Source organism: Sphaerodactylus townsendi, linkage group LG10, assembly GCF_021028975.2.
Source record: "Sphaerodactylus townsendi isolate TG3544 linkage group LG10, MPM_Stown_v2.3, whole genome shotgun sequence".
NCBI classification, from domain to species: Eukaryota; Metazoa; Chordata; class Lepidosauria; order Squamata; family Sphaerodactylidae; genus Sphaerodactylus; species Sphaerodactylus townsendi.
The window spans coordinates 88,139,593-88,158,458 of NC_059434.1; the positions used below are offsets into that span (position 1 = coordinate 88,139,593).

General features: G+C 52.5%; 1 protein-coding gene across 1 annotated transcript in view; it reads right to left on the minus strand.

Moving 5' to 3' along the window:
• Positions 1-1,423: 1,423 nt before the first annotated feature.
• EXOC6B (exocyst complex component 6B) overlaps positions 1,424-18,866 on the minus strand; it is a 191,689-nt gene continuing 174,246 nt past the window's right edge. Inside the window, exons 30-32 of the mRNA XM_048508780.1 lie at positions 10,955-11,067; positions 9,525-9,536; positions 1,424-6,702 (exon numbers count right to left, since the gene is read on the minus strand). Coding sequence (XP_048364737.1) covers positions 6,576-6,702; positions 9,525-9,536; positions 10,955-11,067 — 252 coding nt within the window. The 3' untranslated portion in view covers positions 1,424-6,575. The remainder of the gene's footprint in view (positions 6,703-9,524; positions 9,537-10,954; positions 11,068-18,866) is intronic.

The following is an 18,866-nucleotide window of genomic DNA, read 5'->3' on the forward strand; positions in this document are numbered from 1 at the left end:
AAAACTCTGCGCTGGGGATTATCAGAAAAATGATTGGAAATAAAACTGACCATTTAATAGATCTATGGTGTGACCTGCGTTGGAACACTGCGTGCCGTTCTGGTCACAGTAGCTCAGAAAGGACATTACGGAGATGGAAAAGGACAGAAGAGGGTGGCCAAGCGATGGCCCACTGGGGCACCTCCCTTTGAGGAAAGACCAAAGAACCTGGGACTTTTCTTTTTAGAAAGGAGATGACTAAGCAGGACACACACACACACCAGAAGATTATACAGTGATGCTCAGGGTAGAGACAGTAGTCAGATAACTTTTCTCCCTCTCCCAACACATGAGAACTCGTGGGCATCAACTGAAGCTGACAGGTATTCAGATTTAGGATGGACTGAAGGAAATATTTCTCCACAGCATGTGATTAAAACGTTGAGTTCACTGCCAGAGGATGCCGTGACGGCCACAGGCAGAGATGGGCTTAAAGGGGATTGGTCAGACTGATGGAGGAGGAGAGGTCTCTCAGTGGCTGCTAGCCATGGGGACTAAAGGGAACCTCCAGTTTCAGAGGCAGTCAACCTCTGAATCCCAATGCCAGGAGGTCACATCCAAGGAAGGCCTTGGCCTCTACCCCCTGTCATTGGCTCTCCAGAGGAGCTGGTTGTGAGACAGGAAGCTGGACCAGCAGGAGTCTTTTGATGTTTGTATCTTTACCCAACTTAAGTGGAAGATGATGGTTCATGAGCAGCTCCAACCTGCCTACCCATCCGCTCTGGTGGGGCCAGAATCACCCCTGAGCTCTCAGCTGCCTGCCAGAGGTGGCCCTTTCCCCATCCAAGGCGGGCAGCCCCTCTGCCTGGGCTGGATTCCATTAACCACTAGGCAGTAAACCAGGGCAGAAATAGCTACTCCTGATTGGCAGCCTAATTAGCACCTTGATTAGGGTTAGATTGTCCATTCATTTAATTTTAAATATGGAGGGTTTCTTTTTATCCAAGGGAGCCATTTCAAGCACATCTCTAGAAAGGAGGCACACACATTGTCGAAATAAACTGAAAACAAAGATATATGCTTGAAATTTTCATTCAGCCGTTCCCCAGCCTCGAAAATCTCTTTCCTCTTTCCTGACCTCAACAGGAAGCCCAAAATGGGTTGCTGGGCTGTTGCTCGTTGGTTTACATCTTCCACAATGAAGTCCCGTGCAAAGAACTCATGTGACTTGCTGCTATTTCCCTATCCTCCCTTAGCAATCTGTTCATGTCTTTGGCATCCCAAACGCCCCACCCCCTCACTGGCCAGATTCCTGCCCCTGATATATTTTAAGGAGGCCCGCCCCACCCCAGCCTTGCTGTGAACTTATTTTGCCAGAGGTTGGGCTAGTCCTTGCTCCCCCATTCGTCACAGGCACCTCAACAAAAGAACACATTGAAGCAGGTTGGTGATATGGTTTTAATAAAAGTTACGGATGGATAATAAACATACAGTTCAACCGAATGAGCTAATGCCTGCTGCCATTTCCATTGTAAGCCTCACGCAGCCCCATTCCCTTGCCGCTAGAAACAGTAGCCTGGAGAGGACCAAAGAAATAAACCAGTGTTCCCTTTCACGTTAACATTTCCTAAGAATTCCCCCTTGTTGTGCAATAATATGTGCAAAAGAAGCTCCTTCTACCACATTAGTTTATAAAATCTACTCTATGATTCTAACTCCACCCCCCAAAAGGAATCAATAAAGACAATCAATAAACATACTAGGTTTGTGTTGGACGTGGTCGTGATGCAAGCAGAAGATGCAAGATCTAAACATAAACTGGAATCCCTTTCAAGCTATTTGCCCCCGCTTGGCTCCTGCCTCAGCCCTCCCACATCCAGAAGTCCTGGGTTTGAGTCTAGCCTGCATTTACCGTTGTGTAGACAGCAGTTTCCCTCTCGATGCATTCAGCAGAAGCTGGCTCTTCTGAGACGTTTGCATGAGGCAGGTAGCCGTGCAAAGGGCCCAGCTCCAGCAGGGCCTCTTTTGGCCCACTTTTCAAAGCGTTTACAGCAACTGAGGTTGCAACTACATGAACAGAGCTTTTAGAAGACCCTTCTGAAGGGCCACGACTCCTGGCCTGGCGAGAACCAGAGGTCACAGGGCAGATCTCAGTAGCACAAGTTGCAGACTGGTCCACAGATGGAGCCCTCAGAAGTGACGACGGACGGACGTCCTCCCTTACGGTCCCCATGAAAGGAACAAGCGTGGAGAAGGACACAAGGGTTTGCCCTCTTCTGGCGGGCGGCCTCCCCATCCCCCTGCGCTGTGGCACCAATGCAGCTGCTGACACGCTGACCTGCAAGCATTCTTGTAGCGAGCCAGAGAGTTCTCTTTTGAAAGGCATGGACAGGAATCATTTCTATGTGATAGGAACAGAAATCAATTTATGAAAACTAGTTTTGCTTTAAAAAAAACCTCCATAAAAATAAAATATACACAAGACAACAGTTTTCCCTCATGAGAGCAGGCAGCGGGATCAGGTCGAGCTCAAGTGCAAAACAGCCAAGAACTTTTGCTTTCTGATCTCGAGCAAAAGGGCTACAGTGCAAAGGGTGACAGGAGAAGCCCCCTCCCAGGAAGGCCAGCAGAGCCCTTGGCCCCACAGACAGTAGCTCCCACCGCCCACCTGCCCACCCCCCGGCAACCATGCCCAAAGAGCCATGGAGGATTTTGCCAGCATTCCCCAGCACTGCCTCTCTCAAACCTCACAGCGAGAGGACACGGGGACGTTATTGGGTCATGGCAGCAGGGCCAGGAGGGGAGGGAGCGACAGCATTCTGCCACCCAAGTGGCTGCAAAGAAGCACAGAAAGTTTACTGGTGGGGGGGGGGTCCTTCTCATCACAACAGGACCCCCTCCCTCTGTCTGCATCAAACTATTCACAGCAGAGAATGCAACTCCTTTGGGAGAGCTGAAAGGCATTCAGAATAAAAAGGTCTTCCATGTTGTGTGTGTGGCACAAATTTTACTTCTTCAGAAAAGCAATCTGTTGAAATGATTAATTTTCTTTTGAAGGGACAGGACTGCGTGGATTGGAACAAAATGTTAATTAGGAACAGAGCACCAAAATCCCACTTTTCTACTTTTCACCCCCACTGTGTGACTTGTAGTTTGGAGCCCCGACTCTCCTGAAACCGGACGCTGCCAGAAGGAACCTCCAAACTGCCACGGGTGGTGGCTTCGTGGCTCCAAAGAGTTTGCGTGTGCCAGACAGTCCACTCGCAGGGCCAGGAGATGCTCTGAGCAGAAACGGTTTGTTTGGCAATTCTGCTGCGCTCCTCTTTACATTAAGCCCCTCAGATGCTCGACGGAAGGCCCAGCTGCAGCTCACCGAACAGTTGTGGCCGGCTGAAGCCTTTCAGTCAAGGACTGCCTCCCTTTTTTGATAAGACGACTCAACAAAACATCGCATGCCGCAAACATTCCAGCTGCATCCTTGAACGTTGAGACTCAGTGGCTCTTTGGCTTCCCTTCTCAGACCAACAACTGGTCCCAGCTGAGCTGATAAGACAACCTCCCAGGCAGCAGCGGGGGCACTTCTCTTTGCTTCAATGCGGAGGCACAGAAATCCCCAGCAGGAAATACGGCTAAGTCACCAGCTGACACAGGTAACTAAAGATGGGTCTGGAGAGGCCGCCTCAGAGGAAGCTCCACCTTGTCTGACACCAGCACAGGTGGAAACACTTCTCTGTGTCCCTGCCAGGTTTTGTCGACTATTACTGGTTGATTCCAGGTGGGATGGAATGCAGAAGCAAGCCCCAAGTGACTGCCGACAGGCACTGGGGGGTGTGGCGAGAGGTGCAAGAGAGGTGGCCCAGAACTCCTTGTAATGCCACAAGGAAGGGATGCCATTTTGACTAGCAAACTAGATCATCTTGCCCGGTCGTTCTGTGTATGTTCATTATATGCTGGCAAAGTAGGGGACAGAGAATAGGAGCTACAACATTCAAAAGGAAGTTGAACTGAGTTGCTGACGCGATCCACAGGGAGCCCTCCCCAGGAGGAACGGGAGACCGGCTCTGTCCATCCCCAGCAGCCTTGGAATGTTCTCCTCACAAGACCAGCTTTGATGTCTACGTTGGGACGTCGAGTGTACTTGGCACTGTGGAAACAGGGCCCGGTTCACCCCACTGGCAACACACCGCAAATGCACCTTGGCTAACTAAGCTACAAAGGCAAACCAATGGCAACCAGGTGAATCATTCACTGGACGGTCCTCCGTCAGGAATGTTTGGCAGCTAATACCCGTGCTTTCTTGGTCCATCACAACATACTTTGGTGACCTTGCTAATGAACACACAGGTAAAACCCTGCCTAGGCAAAGGGCGGACTGGGTTTGGCAGACCTTTGTATTCCATGGATGTCGCACCCACACTGGTATCCTCTAAGTTATGGAAGAAATCTGAAGTTGCCCAAAACAAGGATTTGGGTCACCAGATTTCCAAGAGCATTTGCTCCAAGCCAGCAGGCCCTGCAGAAGAGACCTGAGGTGATGGAAGGAGCGGCCAAGAAGTCCATCCTACCAAGATGGTGGCGTGCCTCAGTGCCCCCGAAGAGGAAAGCAGCCACCTGGGACTGCTGCAGATCTCCTGTGCGACCCTCCTGGGATGCATCCCATCCTATCAGCTCCCAACCATGGAGCCCTCCCTTCAAAGGGGCTGCCAGCAAAACACGCATCAGCTGGTCTTTCTCTGGCTAAGAAAAACAGAACCGCCAAGGAGCTGTGCAGAAGAGCAAGGGGCCACCCGGAAGGAGCACAACATCTTGCCGGCAGCAAGCCACGCCCCGCTCCCAAGACCAAGTCCCCACATGTGGCCAACAAGAAACAACTTTCTTGGCACAGCCTGGGCAGCAGTAACAGATCCCTTTGTCCTGCCTATGGCATGCCTGGCTGTAGAGCTGCACCCCCTCCTCCTTTCCCTGCCCAGCTGGGCAGCATCTCCCCAAGCTTTCCCAAATCTTCCTTGCAATCTTCAAACACGTTGTTTCCCCCCAGGGTGTGATCTCCCTGGAAATATTGCAGGACAGGCCTCAGGGAGGTGTGCAGGAGCGGAGCAAGAGAACAGATGCCTCTTGCTGGAATCTGCTCCTACGTGATCTACCCCAACCATGCAGCACAAACAGCCAGGACCCCCCGCCCCAAGAGAAGAGGAACAGATCTTAGCTGGAATGGAGAGACCAGGAGGCCACTAAGCCAAAACAGGCCTTTCTTTCTGGCTCGGCTGTTTCTCCTTTTTAAAAACCAAGAGTTGTTTCTGTGTGTGTGTAAATTGAAGAGGAAGGTCCCTGCCCCCTGATCCCCCCACAGACATTAAACAAAGCCCTCCGCGTCCCTGAGAACATCTAGGGAAGGACAGTTCTCCCAAAACACACAGCTTACAAATAGGGCCACAAACGGTGGCATACCCTAGTTAGAAAAATGCACTGCTGAGAAAAAACTGTTGATGCCCATAAGAAGAAGTTAAGAGCGTGACAGACGCACGGCCAGGATGCGCCACCGGTCCAGATGGACGGATAAGCTGTAATCGCAGAGCGCTGTGGCGAAAATGCAGCCGTGGCTCCAGTGGAAGGTTGAGAAAGAAAAGCCACCTCTTTTAACAAAACCCAAATGCACCGACCTTGGCCTAAGAGCAAGGTGCAAACCAGGAAATCTATCTCATGGGACTGCAGAAGGGGAACGGCTAAAGGCCTTTCAGACCGTGGCTGGAGCAGAATGGAGAGTGACCGGGGCCCTTCTGCATCTCACAAAACCCCACAAACTGTCCCCTTGGAGATCGCTCCAGGAGGCCAAAGGGTTTGAGCAGACCTCCTGTTCCACAATTACACCATGGGGGTCTCAGCAGAGGCACAACAACCTCCACATCCAAGGAGCCAGGACTAAAGTGGGCTTCTGCTCTTTCCGGCTGGCTCAGGGCCACGTCTTACAGGGAGAAGTTTCCACTGGTTGCTCTGTGGGGTTGGGAAGCCATCTTTTGGAGGCTCCAGCGTGCAGCGCTCTATAAAGGCATGTGACAGAGCCCCTGGGAAGGCCCAGATCCACACCCAGAAGCCCAGGCATGGAGAGCTTCTTGTTGCTCCACACAGCCACACCATCACCCCCCTCCCCCAATAACTACATCCCTAACACTGCCATCCACAGTAGTCTGCTTCTTTACAGTGGCGCCCATGGGACATTGGGGGTGCCGACGCCCGTCTGGAAGTCCTGCATATTTTCAAAATGGCACTTTGATGAGAAACCCCAAACCAGCAAGTTGTCTTTCGCTGCTTGAGTAGGCTTCGGGGCCCACAGTCAGCCTCCAAGCTTCTGGCGAGAGGAGGAGATTATTGCAAGCACAACGGATGCCTTCCAAGGCCTCCCCAGCACCCCCAAGCCCTTCCCTACAGCAGCAGAGGGCAAGTGCAAGACGTTTGTGGCAACACAGAAGGAAGGCTTGGAAAGGGGGGGTCCCCCTCACATCCCTTCCTGGTGCCCAGTGGCTGCTGCCGAGCACAGATACCAGGTCCCCCCCCCCTCCAGAGTGCTTATGGGCCGCTGCCCGGAAGTCCCGCTGCCCTCAGGAGTGCTGGCTGTGGACGAGGCTGCGCAGCTGCTTGGCCACTCCCTCCAGCAACTTCTGCTTGTCCCGCTCGTTCTTCCGGAACTGGGCAAAGACGTTGTTCTTGCGGCTGCTGTCCTTCATCCTGCGACAAGGGCAAGAAAACCCGTTAGCTCCCTGGTCCCATCAGAACGTGCTGTTCTGGCAAGGCTGCAGGACCCCAAGTCGGAAGGTATCAGGGGAAAGAGCGGGAAGAGAGGGTGCCTTTCGGGGGCCCCCTTCCTTGAACAAGTGGCCAGCCGTCTCCTCTTGTGCAGAGGATGCCCTTTTGGTCCTGGAAACTTCAGCCATGAGAGATTCATTCACTTCTTGGACAAAATCAATGCCCCACCCCTCTGCCCCCACAAGGGTCACAAGGCAGCCAGCAGGTTTGAAAGATGCACAATAAAGCCATTAAAACCACAATCAAACACAGCATTCAAACCAGAGTTAAAATACATTCAGAACCACCACCAAGCCTCTGGGCAGGGCAGGGCACGGAACAAGCTTTTGGCTGCCGGGCGACTTGCCTGCTTGGTGCAAAGGGTTCAGATCCTGCTGCGCTGCCCAGACAGGCTGGTAGCTGGTGTGGGGCAGGACTCACGATGCCGCGCTGGCACCAGCGACCTGGGAAATGGAGCCATGTGGCTGCAGGGGGCAATGCTGAGCACTGGGCAGAAGGCTGAATCCCAGGCCTCAGAGGTAGATTTCTACCTGTTCCATGGGCGGGATCAGCCAGACGGGCAGACGTGTGCATGGGGGAGAAAGGGGTGGTGCTGAGGAAAAGGGGTCAGATTTGCTAGGCTCTGGGGAACTGCCCAGGATGAGCCAACTCTGGACAGTGGAGATGGGATTCCCTCAATAGTGCTGCTGGCATTGATAGTAATCCAAAAGGGGTCAGAGCAGTTTTAAAATTAATTCCGGAAGTCCTCCAAATACTACTGGTGGACGTGGGCTAGAATTTAAGTGTCAGAATAGGGTATTAAATGGGGGCCGTGAGAGGAAGCCGATGGACAAAGGGAGGCAGGAAAGGGAAATGAGGCACAGGTGACTAGAATGCGAGAGGTCTCCGGGCCAAGAAGGCTCAGCTAGAGCACTTGGGGCTAAAAGACTGTTTAGAGACAGTGGCTGTTTCAGAAGCCTGTTGCAAGGAGGAAAATCACTGGGATGAAAACTCTATAGCCAGAACAGGCAGGGATGTTAGCGGCGGGGAGAGGTTTGGCATGGAGTCAAATAAGCTGGAAAAATATAAGAGGAACAAAATCCTCCACACAGTCACAACAGATGGAGGGTTACTTAACTATCTCCTCCTCCAAGGGACTGATCTTGAGTCAGAAAAAGAAATAACGGAGGTGACTAAAGTGGGAAATGTCGTCATAGTGGGTGACGTCAACAACTCTCACCTTGACTAAGCAAAAACGGTGCTCAAGTCAAGCCACTGAAACAAAGCTTCTAAGTGTGTCTTCAAAGGCTTTCACAGCTGGAACCAACTGGCTGGTGTGGGTTTTCTAGGTTGTGTGTCTGTTGTGATCTGGTAGTTTTTGCTCCTAATGTTTTGCCCACATCACTGGATGCCACAAATGCCACAGATGCCAATGAAACACTTGGAGCAAAAACTACTAGACCACAGCAAACACACCACACAGAAAACCCACAACGTCCAGGTTTCTAAGCATCATGAATTTGCGCTGGAGCAGTCAGACGTGGAGCCAATTAAAGACGAAGCGGCTCAGGACGTGGCTCTGAGAGGCGCTCAAATGCTGGCGAGAGAGACTTCTGCTATTCAACCGACTGGGAAGATCCTCACGATGCTGTCGAGTCCAGCATTTAATGACAGGGGAAAGCTGCCCCCAAACACAACGGATAACTTTTGATTTCAAAAGAGGGAAATTTGTTAAACTGAGGGAACCAAGTCAGAAGGAAGAGTTGGGAGAATTCATTCATTCATTTGGTTATTTAAATATTTTTACCTTTCTCCATTGTTCAAAATGGCTTACAATTTCAAATGTAAAACACATAGAATACTTACATACGCCCCGCAAATAATCCCATCCTCTAAAAATGCCATTAAAAGCCCCTGCAAATAAAAAGGGCCCTGCAGGGCCTTCTAAGCACTTCTGAAGGTGGTGGCTCCCCACTCCTTCTGTAGGAGAAACGGGGGCTCTGGCTGAGGCCGCCACGTGGATGGCAACTTGCGAGTGAGATGCAGAACAGAAGTGGGGAAACGGACCTTCAGTTATGCTGACCAGTGTAGAACATGGCATTCTTGAGCCAGGGGGCGGAAGAAGTGGGCAACGTGGGCAAGGATCCCTGGATGAAGCAGACTGTCTAGATCAGGCCAACTGGTCACCCTGGGGATCGATCTGCACCAGCTCGTGGACAAAGGGACATCCTGGCAGCTGTGGCATCTCTCTAGACCTCCTTGTAACAGCTCGGACTAGGAGGCATCATTCTGCAGTGGTTTTGGTCCGATGTAGAGGGTGGGTTTCAGAAGGAGGTGCCGGGAGATGGTGCTCAGCCCCCGGGTACTTTGCCTGTAGGGTCCTGCAAGGCACCATCATGCCCCCAACACTGTTTAGCATCTGCATGAAACTGTCAGGGGAGGGGTCACCTGGAGAAGGGGGCCTTCTGCTGAATCAGACCCCGGGCCGATTCAAGCCAGCAGCACTGTATCTCAAGCTACAAGTGACAGCACAGGCGGGAGGGAGTCAGTAGCTGAGTCCTCCCACCAAATATCCCTCAAAACGGCCCCCTGTTTTGTTCTCCTCTATGAGACCGGGGAGAACAGAAGTTTCGGGGGGGGGGGCGGCGTCCGTCTCCTGGAGCCCCGGTGGGCCTTTCGGTCACCCATTTCTCCGGTTAAACTGCCCCATCGAAGGATTCATTGCAAAGAAAACAAAAGAAGCCCCAGATGAGCCACATACTTACTCTCGTGAGATCCTGCATGGAGGGAGTGGATAGAAAGGGAGAAACAAACCATCACGAGTGGTTAAGCAACGGGGGCGGCTGCTGCTGCTGCTGCTGCTGCTGCAGAGCATTCCTGGCACGTTCTGGTCTTGGAGCTGTTATGTTGGGGGGTGGGGGTGCCCACTGTGCCCTGAAAAGCCCCCACAGGGCCCTGGACCCAAAGGAAGGGAGCTGGTGGTGCAGCTCAAAAGCTGGCAAGCCTCTGCCACCCATTTCACTTCCTGACTGTTTTGGTCAGCTGGCGGCGCTGATTATTAAGGAGGGAAGTAGGGTGTGTGTGTGTGTGTGCGCATGCGTGTTTAGAGCTTCCGTCCCCTGCCACCCCACGCAGCTGTCAGCTCCACTGGGGGACATTTAGGGATGCTTGGCTCCACCCCACCCCACCCCCCATTCACCTGTGATGCAATTCAGGCTCTGACTGGCTCAAGGTCACCCCACGAGTTTCCAGGGAGGAGTGGGGATCTGAGCCCGGCTCTCCCGGCACCCCTGCCCACTGAGGAGCAAACTGTATTGTGGGTGCACTTCCATTCCCCCAGACATCCCTCCTGTTGCGACCAGGGGCAAAGGAGAAAAAAATCCCCCACCCCCAAACCCAGGGGCCACTTCCTGAATGCAGATTCGAGAGCAGCAGCGCTTGGGAGACCAACACAGTTTTGGGGGCAACCAGTTCTGACAGCCAGGAGCCCCCTTTCCTCCAATGCCCAGGTTGGTCTCAAAGGGGCTTTTGGTCTCCAGCCCACGGCTGACCAACACGGCTCCCTTCTGAAAATGTCCACCAGAACTCAGCGGGCCAAACCACAGGAAGAGGCACTTGAAACGAATAAAATGTGGGGATTGCAGACCGCAAGGAAAGCACAGACAAGGGATTCTGCCGCTTTGCCTGGTCCACAGGCAGCATCTCCAGCGGGGTTCAGAGCACGCTCAGAAGGGGCCGTGGGAGAGGTGTGGACAAGAGGCAGGCAGGACACGTCACCATCATGGAGATGAACCAGGCAATGTTCAGTCAGTCAACACGATCTGATAAACACTGGGAGTGATCCTACGTGCAGAATCCCCATAACGTGTGCCATGCCCACACACACGTGAACTGCCACTGTTTGAGATGCTTTCGCCATTCAGCTCACAGGAGGATCTACACACAGGAGCAAACTACTCACAGGAGGATGCCCAGAACAGGTCAGGCGCTTCCAGAGAGCATGAAGAAGCCAGGCCCACAGCAAGAGGGACAGCGGCGCACGACACCAGGCGAGCAAGCAAGCAAGCAGCGGCTCCGCTCCCCCCACCAAAGCGCAGGCAGCGGAATGACAGCAGGGCAGGGAATATGCTTGTGCTTGTTAAAGCAAGCACAGGAGCCAGGGAGCCACTGAAGGAATGTCTCAGTCAGCACTCACTTCTCCAGCAAGACCAGCGCCGTCGCCGGGTTCACACGAAGGTATTTGCAGGTTGGCTGTCCGTAATCGGCCAAGTACGTGGACCAGTCCCACTGGAGGAACAAATCTAGGAGCTGCACGACAGGAAAGAAAAGAACAAAGCAGATGGTCATGACTGACTCCACGGGGACAGAAGGGTGCAACTTGCAATGGAGCCCCAAGTCTGCAGGGGATGGAGTGCAGCCACAGATCTGGGTTCAAGACCCACCTCAGCCACAGGCTTTTTGGCTGCCCTTGGAGAATTTGCTACCACGGCTCAGTCTTGCCTGCAAAACAGGAAGTGTCTACTGGTCAACCCTACAGGTCTGTCAGGAGGGCGAATACGAAGACTACTTTTTCCCTTTTGCTTTAAGAAGTTTCTCCTTTCTTGGGAATGGCTGTTTTTGTTTATTTGTTTAACTTATTTATAGTCTGCTTTTCTCACAGGGACTCAAGGCGGACTGCACAACGCAAGTCAGTGGATGGAGACATCCGACAAAGAGGTAGAATTGGGTGAGGACAACAGAAACTGAAGCAGAGCTGAGATATGGACAAACTCAACAGTGCAGACATCAGTGGTGTCATGCAAGCAGCTGCAGATGGCACCCCCTCTGCCCAGTCACTTCCCAGTTCTTTCTGTTAATTTCCATTACTAACAATAAAGCCTGTTGTGTGAGAAAATTCAACAGGCTCTAGAAAATTGTTGACGCACTCACATCAGTGCGGCCTACCCTCCCCGCCAACCACTAGCGCACCTGCGCAGTTCTTTAAAAAGTGAGTTGTCGCCAATATGCCTGGCCTTTTATACAATAGGATATTATATAGATATGTTCTATAAGATACAATCGGATTTTATATAGATTCTCTGCATAGAATCTAGTTCTGCAGACGCGTAGGGGCCTTCCTGATCCCCTCAGATCGGCCATTCCACGAGGTGGGGCCAACACCAGAGAAGGCACGTGTCTGGCCAGTGGGTGACCTAGTTCCTTTGTAGGGTGGCACCACCGACTTCAGGCCAGATGAGTGAAGGTGTTGTGGCACGATAGACGGCCTCCAGGCCACAGGGAATGGGGGGGGGGGAATGCACTGTCTGTGGAAGTTTGAGTGAGGGGGGAGGGACTGCACACGTATACTTTTTCTTTGTATTCCCTGCTCAGCCGATGGTGGACGTTTTATATTTAATACATTCTTGACTACTTTGACCGCAGAAAGTTGTCCTGTTTACCTCACAGCTGCCACAGTTCAAACACATTATCCAAAATAAGCACCAGGGGAGGAAGATAACCCGATGGAAATTCCCCCCCCCCCCCCCCCCCCAGGACTGTGAAGAAGGAGTTTGGATTTATACTCTGCCTTTCTCTCTTGCAAGGAGTCTCAAGGTGGCTTACAAACTCCTTCCCTTCCTCTCCCCACAACAGACACCTTGTGAGGAAGGTGGGGCTGAGAGAGTTCCGAGAGAACTGGGACTAGCCCAAGGTCACCCAGCAGGCTTCACGTGGAGGAGCGGGGAGCCAAATCCAGTTCAGCAGATAAGAATCCACCGCTCAGGTGGAGGACTGGGGAATCAAACTGGATTCTACAGATTAAAGTCCACCACTCTTAACCGCTATACCACTTGTGGCAGCCAGCCTTTGGATTGCAGGAGGCAGGAGGCCCACCAGGTAGGACAGTAATGCAGAAAGGGACAATGAAGCACTAGACCTCTTGACGGACAATTCCTAAAACGACCCTTTGATGGCAGTGGGAGAGCGGCTCATCACCAGGTGAAGACTTGGACAACCCCTCGTACCTAGACAACTTGGGCTGGGGGCTGAATGGAATCCCATTTGAAGGTCAGCGGGGTTGTTCTCCCGAAAAAGGCTGTGTATGTAATTTCCAATATTATTATTATTATTATTATTATTATTATTATTATTATTATTATTATTATTATTATTATTATTATTATTATTATACACATAACAACACAGTACAAGTGTCTGGAATTCAAATACTCCTGAGAATATCGAGTCACTTCCAAAGACCCTAGGATATTAGAGGTATTTAAGTAGAATATGTGCAGTTCTAGAAATGCTGCTTTCTGCAGCATGTGGACTGATGTTCTGTCCAAGTTTAGGCTTTCCAGATATTTTTCAAGATTTCTTGGGATTCCTATTATTATTATTATTATTATTATTATTATTATTATTATTCATTCATTCATTCATTCATTCATTCATTCATTCATTCATTCATTCATTCATTCATTCAATTTGCCATACCGCCCCATCCCCGGAGGGCTCTGGGCGGTGTACAACATCAACATAAAATACAACAACAAGAGGGGCGAGTAAATAACCAATAAATGCCTAACATTAAGAACTCAGCCCCATAAACTCTATAATATTGTCAACTGGGCCCAGAAACTCACGAGCAGCCAATGGAGTGCTTGCAGAACGGGTGTGACGTGCGTGCTCTGGCTAGCTATGCCATTCTATGCCAACTGGAATCTCTGAGTTGATGTTGAGGAGAGACCTACGAAGAGTGCCTTACAGTAGTCTAGTCTCGGTGTTTAGGGAAGGGGAAGGCAGGTGGCACGGCAGAACCCAATCTCGTCAGAGCTGAGCAGCAGAGCAGGGTCAGAACTTGGATGGGAGACCACCAAAGCAGAGGCGGGCAACGGCAAGGCACCTCTGCTTCTCATGTGCCTTGGAAGTCCCACACTAGGGTTGCCACGAGGCCGATGGAATTTGATGGCACTTTACATACATACAGTCTCGATATTGCTGTGCCTTGGAGCCAAGCAGCTGGAGGGGTGAAGCGAAGATGGGGACCACCTTCCAGGCGAGGAGGAGTTGGAGGAAGGTATTTTTTGCAGCTGCAGAAATGCAGGATCCAGGATAACCCCACGGCTCTTTCACTGAGTCAGCAAGCATCAGCTGGACTGTATCTCGGAGGGTGGCGGAGTCTCCTTCTGTGGAGGTTTTTAAAGAGAGGCTGGATGGGCATCCGACAGAGGTGCTTTGACTGTGTGTCCCCACATAGCAGCGGGTCGGATGGCCCTGGTGGTCTCTTCCAACTCCGATTCCATGAGAGTGGGATGCACAACCTCCTTCAAGATTTCTGCAGCACCATCTCTGTCTTTGTCAGGATTTAGCTTCAGTCTGTTCACTCTTAGCCATTTAACCACAGCAGACAGGAGAGCTGGATAAGGAGATGTCCAGTCGGGTATCGTCAGAATTCCGATGACAGCCAACCCCGCAATGATGAATGGTTTGTCCCAGGGGCTTTACGTTGAGGTTGCGCAGCATGGAGCACAGGACTGCACCCTGTGGAACCCCACGTGACAAATCCCACACTGGTGACGACAGGTCTCCAGCAACAGCCCCTTGAGCTCAGTGTGTGAAGAACAATCTAAACCAGCGCGACACACATTCAAATGCCTCTTTCGGTCTTCAAATGTCTCTATAAGATGGTCTGGTCCACTGCATCAAAGGCTGCAGCTGAAGTCACCAAGAGGCATGGGGGCCTTTGCCCATGTTTAGATGGAGGTCTTCAGCAGAGATAAACGTCCATTCATGTGGAACTTCAATTCCTTTACAGTGCAGCCCACAAGGAGGAGGTGGGGGTGGGTGAAGGTGTGTTGGAAGCAGCGTGATCCTACTGCTGGTGCAAGTGGCCCTAACACCCGTGCCAGGGCCCAGGGAGCAGTGTGGGGGCCCCAGGGAGGGGTGCCCTTCCACGCTGGCACTTCTGCACCACAGTCCCTTTTCCCCACCATCGTCTTTTTGGGTGCCACTCCAGGGGTGGCTGGGGCACAGTCAACTGCTCAAGAGGCGGCTCGGCCGTGCCGCTGCTGCGCCAGGGTGCTGCTCCCACCCCTCTGGACTGTGCTGCCAAGATGGCTTCAACTCATTCTCTGCCCCAATGGTGCCACTCTCATGGAAACCTACGGCAACCTGCACTCTTCAAAATGCACCATTCTGTGTCTCAGTGTTTATTTGCTGGTCTGCATAGAAGCCTGGCACCTGAAGGAGGGGTAGGGGTACATTTTGAGGAGGGGTATCAAGAGAGTCTTCCAAGGAGCCAGGGAGAGAGGTGGGGGCACTGGAACAGTTGAAGTAACAGTTGAGAGCCTTCGGGGAAAGGCTTTCCTGCACCCATACATGCCGTGGGGCTCCACCAAAAAGCCACCTTTGGGCTGCCCTGCCGCAGAGACCTTGGGGCTGCTTGTGGAGTTCGTCATGCAGGACTGGGTCAGGCCAGGGGGAAGCGGCGGGCCAATTTGTCTGTCCGTCACGCAGGTGTCCCCAGTCTAGTCTGAGCAGTTTCGCCTCTTGACAGCCCCGGGACGGAGCAGCGTCCAGCCTTCCTCCAGCGAGAGCCAAGCAGAGAGACAGTGATGGATGTGCTGTGTGTTTTACAACTGTTTAGCCCTATCCATCTTGTGGACACGCGGCCTGGCCGGGGAGGCTTCTGCCGGCTGCCTCTGGCTTCCTCCCTGGCAGCGCGGCAGCGGGCCACATCTGAGACACCGGTTGCTGGAGGACCGGAGGGAGGGAGGGGCGCTCTTTCCCCGAGAGCCCTGGCAACGCCAGACGATTTATCTGTCACATAAATGCGGCTTTATTGGTTTTACTGTTTAAACTTTTCACCTCTGCAGCTAAATTGGAGGAGGGAGAGGCCTTCTAGGAGGACATCTCTCCTGCACCAGCTCTGACTCCAGCCACTGCCTTCTGGGGCAGATTCCAAAACAAAAATATGCAAATGCCATTAATTCTTCAAACTGAAGAGTCGGCTGTGCAGGCTCATAAATCAAACCTGACAGCAGGCACACCAGAGGGGAGGAAAGAGCCACGAGCCACGAATTCAGCTGGGGGACTGCTAAATGCTGCAGTGCCCTGCCACGGATCGCATGACCTGAACGTGGGGAGGGGGCAGGAGGGGCTGGGGATCTGACTCCCCCACCTCAGAGTTGGGACTGATGGGAAAGGCAGAGGAAGTCCTAGAGAGTTCAACCCGTTGGAGTCTCTGGAGCGTCCTATAGAACCGACCCCAACCTAGCAGGAACAAAGTCCAGTGAGCGCCCCACTCCTCTCCGCTGCCCCACGGCCGGACCTCCCTTCCCCCACCAGAGAGTGTGTCAGGAGCTGAGCCGTGGCTGTGCCCGCAGCAGCTCTCTCTGCAAGAACACAGGGAAAAAGCTTGACAGGGCACAAGTGCCCAGCGGGGGCCCCGTGAGAGCCACAGCCCCTGCCGACTCCTTTGCTAGTGCCCAACAGATGTTTCCAGAAAGTCGGCAGGGCTGGGTGAGGCGTTTCTCCAGCAAGGCTCTTGACTGGCCGTGCAGCAGATCTTTTGAAGCATTGCCTAGGCAGCAGCTGCCACCAGAAGGTTCCCTCCCTGCCTGTTATCTCTTCTGAGACGTTGCTCGTAAGCCATGCTGGCATCCTGGGCTGACATTTATTTGTGCAAAGCGTTCATTGGGCCACCTCTTCAGAGATCGGCTCAGGCCAGCTCACAAAATAAAACAAGGAAAACAGCGGAGACGTAAAATCATTCTAATTAACAAGTGAAAAATCAAACAGTACAAACCCAGGGGCACCAAACAAACCATTCCAACCTCTGCATTAAAAGCCTCTCTGCGGAGGAGGAAATGCCCTGGCCTGGAGCTCCAAAAGCACCAAGGGAGCCTTGAGGGGAGGGCGTCCAACTGGTGAGCTGCCGCCACCACAGCCAAAAAGCCCCGTGGATGGTCCCTGCCACGCAGAGCTCTCCAATGCCAGTTATCCTTTGTGGTACATTTCTCTCTATGATTTCCATGCATCTTGAGGGTGTCCAGACTTTTTTACCCTCCCGTTCAGCCTCCTTTTGGCTGACCCCCCTATTTTTAGACATTTCTTCTGCTCAAGTCAGTGCTGGTGTGTTCTTCGCAAACCCACAGGGGTGCCGGAGAAAGGTGTCACTGACGGCTAAATTTCAAGCTACCCGACTGCGGCCAAGGACATCTGTTTCTGTCCTCAAACAAACCATAAAAGATTCCAAAGTGAAATTTGGAGTAACTCAAGCAGGAGAGATGGCCTTTTAAAAGCCCAGAGTCCTCAGCCCAGTCACGCCCACCTCTCTCCAGCCTGCATTTTTAAAATGCAATTCTGCGCCTGTTTTCAGGTTTCTGTCTTTATTAAATTAGGTTTCCAGTGGAGAGAGTCCAGAAATCCTCACATCTGCATTTGTTGCATATCAAAGGCTTCATTTTTTCCATCCTTAAATGTTCATATTTTATTCCCAGGAATCTCTCTGTTTCCATGAACTCCAACGTGTTATTGTGCAAAGGCTACCTGAGGGCTACTTCTGACTGCTCCCATTTCAAGGCATCGGAGGGTCACATGGGAGGGGGTCGGACATGGCATCTTCTGCCTCCCGGGAGCTGCCGGCCAGAGACCCCTCTTCTCAGGCTACACCAAGCGATGCTTGCCAGGGGAGCCCCATAAGGCGGGAGCCATTAATATGCCTTTCCAAGGCTACCTGCCAGGCATGGAGGGGAGGGGCAGAGAGCTCGCTTCACCTGCAGAAGGGTCCAGGTTCAACAACATCCGGAGGACGTGGTGCTGAGTTTGGTGCTCAAGGGGGTTAGGCTCCGTGGATGGCAGCTCACAGGCGACACCACACTCGCCATTGGAGCACCTTCCTTATGAGGAGAGGCTGCAGCGTTTGGGACTCTTTAGTTTGGCGAGGAGGCGGCTAAGGGGGGATATGATTGAAGTCTATAAAATTATGCATGGGGTAGAAAATGTTGACAGAGAGAAATTTTTCTCTCTTTCTCACAATACTAGAACCAGGGGGCATCCATTGAAAATGCTGGGGGGAAGAATTAGGACTAATAAAAGGAACTCTTCTTCACGCAACGTGTGATTGGTGTTTGGAATATGCTGCCACAGGAGGTGGTGATGGCCACTCACCTAGATAGCTTTAAAAAGGGCTTGGACAGATTTATGGAGGAGAAGTCAATCTAAGGCTACCAATCTTGATCCTCCTTGATCTGAGATTGCAAATGCCTTAGCAGACCAGGTGCTCAGGAGCAGCAGTAGCAGCAGAAGGCCCTTGCTTTCACCTCCTGCAGGTGAGCTCCCAAAGTCACCTGATGGGCCACTGTGAGTAGCAGAGTGCTGGACTAGATGGACTCTGGTCTGATCCAGCAGGCTCTTTCTTATGTTCTTATGCCAACACCTTGGAAACCTTAATACGCCCGGGGCCATGAGCCCACGTCCGGTCCTCTGCTGGAAACAGGGCATTTGAGCTCAGCCTCCTGAGCAGCTTGGCCCAGGTGCAACCGGGAAGAGGCGAAGGAGAAGAACCGTTCAAGCTACCTTAAGGCACAGAAGTGGGGGAATAACCCGAAGAGAGGATTTTCTCTCTCCCTCTCATACTTCACATTTTTGTCTCCAGACTTCAGGAGCCAAGGAGTTTTTTGAATCTGTCACCGGTCTCTGCAGTTCAGCATCTGCAGCTGATAGCCAGCAGCTGAATTCCAAGTGGGACGGCGGCGTGGGCTCAGCTGTGCACCCCCCGTGCGCCGGACCGTCTCCTTCTGACAGCAGCCGGGCCAGCCCTGCCATGGTCTGGAATGGCTGAGCGCCTTCCTGCAAGGAAGCCAAAGCAGGCTGCCCTGCCACCCTCCGGAGGGTCCTGGTCCCTCAGAACAGCCACAGGTAATCCGTGAACATCTGGAGAGCCACAGGTTGCAGACCCCTGGTCTGGGGAGAGCAGAGATGCACAGGGGCTCCTTCTGCCCGAGAGACGAGACGGGAGCAGAAGTTCTGTGGCACCCTCAGCTCCCGTCTCGTCTCTCGGGCAGAAGGAGCCCCTGTGCATCTCTGCTCTCCCCAGACCAGGGGTCTGCAACCTGTGGCTCTCC